The sequence below is a fragment of the Temnothorax curvispinosus genome, unplaced genomic scaffold, assembly GCF_003070985.1.
Source record: "Temnothorax curvispinosus isolate PA1 unplaced genomic scaffold, ASM307098v1 QBEX01009410.1, whole genome shotgun sequence".
NCBI lineage: Eukaryota > Metazoa > Arthropoda > Insecta > Hymenoptera > Formicidae > Temnothorax > Temnothorax curvispinosus.
Genome location: NW_020219190.1, coordinates 4,192 through 9,947, shown reverse-complemented (window position 1 = coordinate 9,947; position 5,756 = coordinate 4,192). Strand labels below are relative to the sequence as shown.

At 31.5% G+C, this 5,756-nt stretch overlaps 1 protein-coding gene across 1 annotated transcript; it reads right to left on the bottom strand.

Moving 5' to 3' along the window:
- Positions 1-3,516: 3,516 nt before the first annotated feature.
- LOC112458986 lies at positions 3,517-4,140 on the bottom strand. Its single transcript, XM_025022857.1, has one exon. The coding sequence runs from the start codon at positions 4,138-4,140 to the stop codon at positions 3,517-3,519; it is 624 nt and encodes a 207-aa protein (XP_024878625.1).
- Positions 4,141-5,756: the final 1,616 nt, after the last annotated feature.

The window sequence follows — 5,756 nt, the reverse complement described above, 5'->3', positions numbered from 1 at the left end:
CCATGATACTTAATTTAAGTATGTAGAAGATGCACATTTATGCAATGGGGAAATGCTCCGTCTTCTTTGTAGTCTTCTATTTATTTATGCGGCAATTATGACTCCTTGCGCGAGAAGCACAGACACCTATTTACGTTATAAACAAAATATTAGATAGCAAAATTTAAAAATAAAGATAAATATTTTATTTTATATTTTATTAACACAATTATACGAATATATTACCAAAAAACTATAGTTAAAAACTATACATATTGTGCATATTACAAATTGTATGTAACAATCAATTTTAAGAAACTTTAAACCTAAAAGACGAAACAATAAACACATGCATATGGATGTATGAGACGCGCACAAAGTACATAGTTATATATAAAAAGTTTTACATGGCAGTTAATTTCAAGAAACATTAAATCTAAAAGATGAAACAATAAATCCATGCATATAGCTATATAAATGACACACATACACACACACACACACACACACACACATACACACACACACACACACACCCACACACCCACACACACATACACATACAAAGTACATAGTTAGAAAAAATGTTATGAGTTAATTTCAAGAAACCTTAAGCCTAAGAGACAAAACAATAAACCCGTGCATGTAGATATATATGACGCACGCACACACACACACACACACACACACACACACACACACACACACACACATACAAAATACATATAGTTATAAAAAATGTTATATGACAGTTAATTTCAATAAACCTTAAGCCTAAAAGACGAAACAAGAAACATATGCATGTAGATATACGACACACACACACAAAACACAAACTTGGAAAAAAGTACATTACTGTATGGAGATACATGCATATAAATATATATTAGAATATATCTTTATTTCTTCTCTCCTAACTCTCAATCATTTGTCTGTATTTCAGCTACTCGATCCACCTCAGTACGAGCCAAAGAGAAAGCGAGAGAAAAGAAAATTTTTTTATAATAATTAACCCTGTATGATTTCACGGAATATATAAATCGCAAACCTAAAGAACAAACGGGAAATAATAAGTTATAAAAGATAATCCATCATTTGACTACTAATTAGCCAAATTTCATAATAATGCGCATATTATAGTGAAAATAAAACTGCATGCATACAAACAAGTATAAAATAAGTCAGAAAAGAAAAGAATTATAAACGTAAAATATTAAGAAGTTTTCTATTTTTTTAGTGACTTTTTTATCAACATTTTTGGATGCTTTATTATGTTGAGACAAAGTATAGTAAATACGCATGCGCATAAATAGTTTTATTAAATAAACTGTTGGAAAATTTGGACATGGTGCTTCAAAGGGTACGGCTTATGCAAGTTCAAATAAATATTTACCAATATTTTTTTGGAAACAATTACTTTCAAAAGTAGTGACAAATATTTTTTCTAATTCATATATATAAGAACAAAAATTATGACTTGCTACGTTCAAATTTCCAAATTAATTTTTTTCTGTGGTAGTAAAAGCTCGAAAAGAACAATATAAACTAGTATCATCTATGACAGTCTTGTTTTCATTAAGATAAGTTGTACACGCTTCACATGTATGTATTTGTAGACATTTCTTAATTAAATACCCGCATACATATCTAAACGCATTTTTTTCTGGCAGGTCCATATTGTAATAGTCACGATTGGGGATGTCTAAAATTGGACGCGCCACCGAAGATGGAATGAACGCAGAAGATGATGAAGGACTCGAACATGATTCTCCAATTAAATTTAACATTTCATCTGTATCTACAGCACAATTTTGCGTATCTATAAGTTGTAAAAGTTTCATACTGAATAATTTTTTAAAAGCGCGAGTAAACTGTATTGGTGTCGGATTTAAGCAATTACCGCCTTGTTGTCTAATGGAACTAAAAAAATTTTCAATACAGTCTTGATTTATTCCAGCAGCATGTGTTCAGCAGCTGTAAAAGAAACTTCGCGGCAGAAGAAATGGAGAGAACAACGTTTGAAATTAAAAGCAGAAAATAAAATGCTGCGTGAAAGACTTAGACGGCTTCGAAAGAAAGTTGAGAACCTGGAAAAAAGCAAGACAAAGTCTCAGGAAGAATCTAAGGAACACGAAATTCTTCGTCAATTAGGCTGTAAGTTACTACCGACTAATTTTGCACAATTATTATTTGCACAAATTGACGCGAAAATTAAAAGCAAACATGGGAGAAGATATAATCCTGAATTTAAACAGTTTGCTTTAAGCTTATTTTTTTTAAGTCCGCGAAATTATCGAGAACTTAGGAAACAGTTTGCATTACCTTCCATTCGTGGTCTACATTCATTCACGCACACATGGCAAATTAAACCCGGCATAAACAACAAAATTTTTGACGCTTTATCTGTAAAATTAAATTCATTACCGCCTTTAGAACGTCATTGTATATTATGCATCGATGAAATGAGTTTAAAAGCTCATTTATTTTATAATCTTTCACAAGATGAAATAGTTGGATTTGAAAATACAGGCAACGAGAGATCAGCGAAACCTGCAAAAAATGCTTTTGTTGTTATGGCACGCAGCATTGCAGGTGATTGGAAACTTCCAGTTTGCTTTTGTTTTGTTGAAACAACATGTAGAGCAGATGTATTAAAACCTATTATATTTGACATTATACGTAAATTACATAATTGTGGTGCTACCGTGCAGGCTTTAATTTCGGATATGGGGTCTAATTTCATGCAGCTGTCTCGTGAATTGGGCATTTCAATAAACAATTCAATTTTTTTAGTTGACGATTTAGAAATATTGTACATATTTGATACTCCCCATTTAATGAAAAGAACACGCGATAATTTATACAAACATCGTATAGAATTTGGAATGGACAAAGTTGCTTTATGGACTCATATTGCCGATTTTTATAACATAGATAGTAAGCAATGGATTAAAACCGCTCCGAAACTATCTAAAAATCATATTGAACCTACCAGTTTTCAAAAAATGAAAGTCAAATATCAAGAATAAAGCTCTCGAAAACAATAATAGATAAAGTCATAAAGGCAAATGAAAGCCGTTTTGCTCGATGGACGGGCGACAATAACAACAAAATTATAAAATTAATATATATAATATAACGCAAACGTTTCGGTCATTGGTTTGGACCCTCCTTAGTACATACAGATGGTCATCAGGGTGAATGCAGTGGTCAAAAGGTATAAAGCAGTGGTCACAATAATATATAGTAGTCAACTTCAGCTGTCCGAGATTTTTTGAGAGTATGCATCTCAAATCTCCAATCCGACTGTTACCTTAATTCCGTCAGAAGAAAATTAAATAAATATAAATGGTCAAACATTAAAAATTAAATCGTAAAAGTTACCTGACAGTCGAATTGATCAGAGTTACGATATCATCTCTTCGCGTATTATTACAACGTTAAAACGTCCTTCTTTAGACGAGCGCAAGAGTTACAATGACGAAATATCATGAGGCATCGGCATAACATTAAATAGAACTGTTGTGAGAAAAGAAATCAACAGTGTGGAAATCCCTCGATAACAGGCGTGTAATTATTAAGTCCCGCCGTGTCCTCCTGTAAGTTAATGCCGTTGTTTTGGCGCTTAATATAAAACATCTCCGAAATGCTTCTCCTTAAGTAAGATCTCTCCCGATCCATAACTAAGACATTGTCCCAATCAAACTCATGCCCCTCCAAACGGTGTTGTGACACAACTAAAAGGTCCCTCGGATTTCTGCTAAGCTGATTACGATGCTCCTTAATACGGGTTCCCAATTGTCTCTTAGTCTGGCCGACGTACGAAGCATCACAATCCTGACAGCAAATTTTATAAACAACTCCGCTCAAGAAGTTATTATGTAGCTTGTCTTTCAAAGGTTTGATAATCCAGCTCAGTTTGTTCAAGCCAACAATTGCAGTGCGCAAATTAAATTTTTTAATTGTATTACAAAAACTATTAGTGATTTTATTGATGTAAGGAACAACAAAGAAACGATCTTTAACCATGCTGTCAGTAGCGTGAGCATTCATCACGCTACCCCGCTGTTGCTCATTAATCAATTTGATCATTCTTTTTTTGACAATCTTAAACACGAGTTCAAACGGGTATCCATTAGCCAGCAAGATATCTATCAGCATTCTTATGTTTTTTTGCTGATCTTTACAAATAATACAATATAATTAAAATGCACACACTACATATGTTGAATGAAGTAAAAACTTACGGTTTAGCAATTTTAGCATCTCTATCCATGGATAGCGTTGCGTTTGACGTCTGGATACTACTGAAACATATCACATACATTTTTTATACCCTACATTGATAGAAAAATAAAATATAATATATTTTGCAAAAAAAATATATTTTAACAGCAAAATCTATTTTTGTATAGAAATATGTTATAATAAGGTATATAAAGATTGAAGAACCTGTTTGTTTCTTCTTGTTGTTCAACAACTTCAATCACTGCTTCATCTTCCTTATCATTTCTTTCTTGTGTATGTTCTTCTGATGCTGTTATCACAAGTGCATTGCTGTAAAAGTTATATTATGGATAGTATTATTATATTTCATACATTATCAAATATTGTTTATATTATTAAATGTATATTATTTTATATTATCAAATGTTTTTTATCTTATCAAATATATAGTATCATTTTATATTATAAAATATTGTTTATTATTAAAAAATTTAAATATTATTTAAAATAAACAATAATGTGCAGTATAAAAAGTTTATTACTTACTCTCTTCCAAAAAATATTGTAGGTACAGCATCAGGATGAAGAGAAGCTCTTTTTTGGCCTATTTTGTACCACTTTTTTTCAAAATGCAAGTGGCATAATCGATAGTAGCGATGACCATATTCTGAGCCCATCACTTGCAAGTCGAGTCCTCCGGATGCATGTATCCATTGCAACCATCTAAAAATGTTATGCCAATTTGTTATTAACATAAAAAATATATTACATATATATATAGATAGATTTTAGGAAAATCAAAATATTGAATTATGTGTGTAGATTCAAAGCTCTACATGCCTTATTATGTTGTTTTAAAGTATAATAAATGCGCATACGAAAAAATAATTTTATTAAATAAATTGTTGGAAAATGTGGACACGGCGCTTCAAAAGTTACATTCTGTGCAAGTTGAAATAAATAGATACCAATGTCTTTTTTAAAGCAATTACTTTCAAACGTTTTCACAAATATTTCATCTAATTGATGGATATAAGCACAAAAATTATTACTTGGTAAATTTAATTTTCCAAAAGGATTTTTCTCTGTATTGTAAGCTCGGAAAGAACAATACAAAGCAGTATCATCTAAGACAGTCATATTTTCATTTACATAATCTGTACACGCTTCACACGTATGCATTTCTGTACATTTTTTTATTAAATATCCGCAAACATATTTAAAGGCATTTACTTCTGGTAGCTCCATATTACGATAATCGTGATTAGGAATATCTAAAATTACACGTGCCGTAGATGGAATAAATTCTGAGGAAGTAGACGGATTCGAACCTGACATACCAACTAAACTTAACATGCGATCATTATCCGCAGCACAATTTTGCGTATCTGAATGTTGTAACATCTTCATACTAAATAATTTTTTAAAGGCACGACTAAATTGTATCGGTGTCGGATTTACACAATTACCGCCTTGTTGTCTAACACAGCCAAAGAAATTTTCTAAACAATCTTGATTGATTCTTCGTGTCCGAATATGTGGAAAATTAT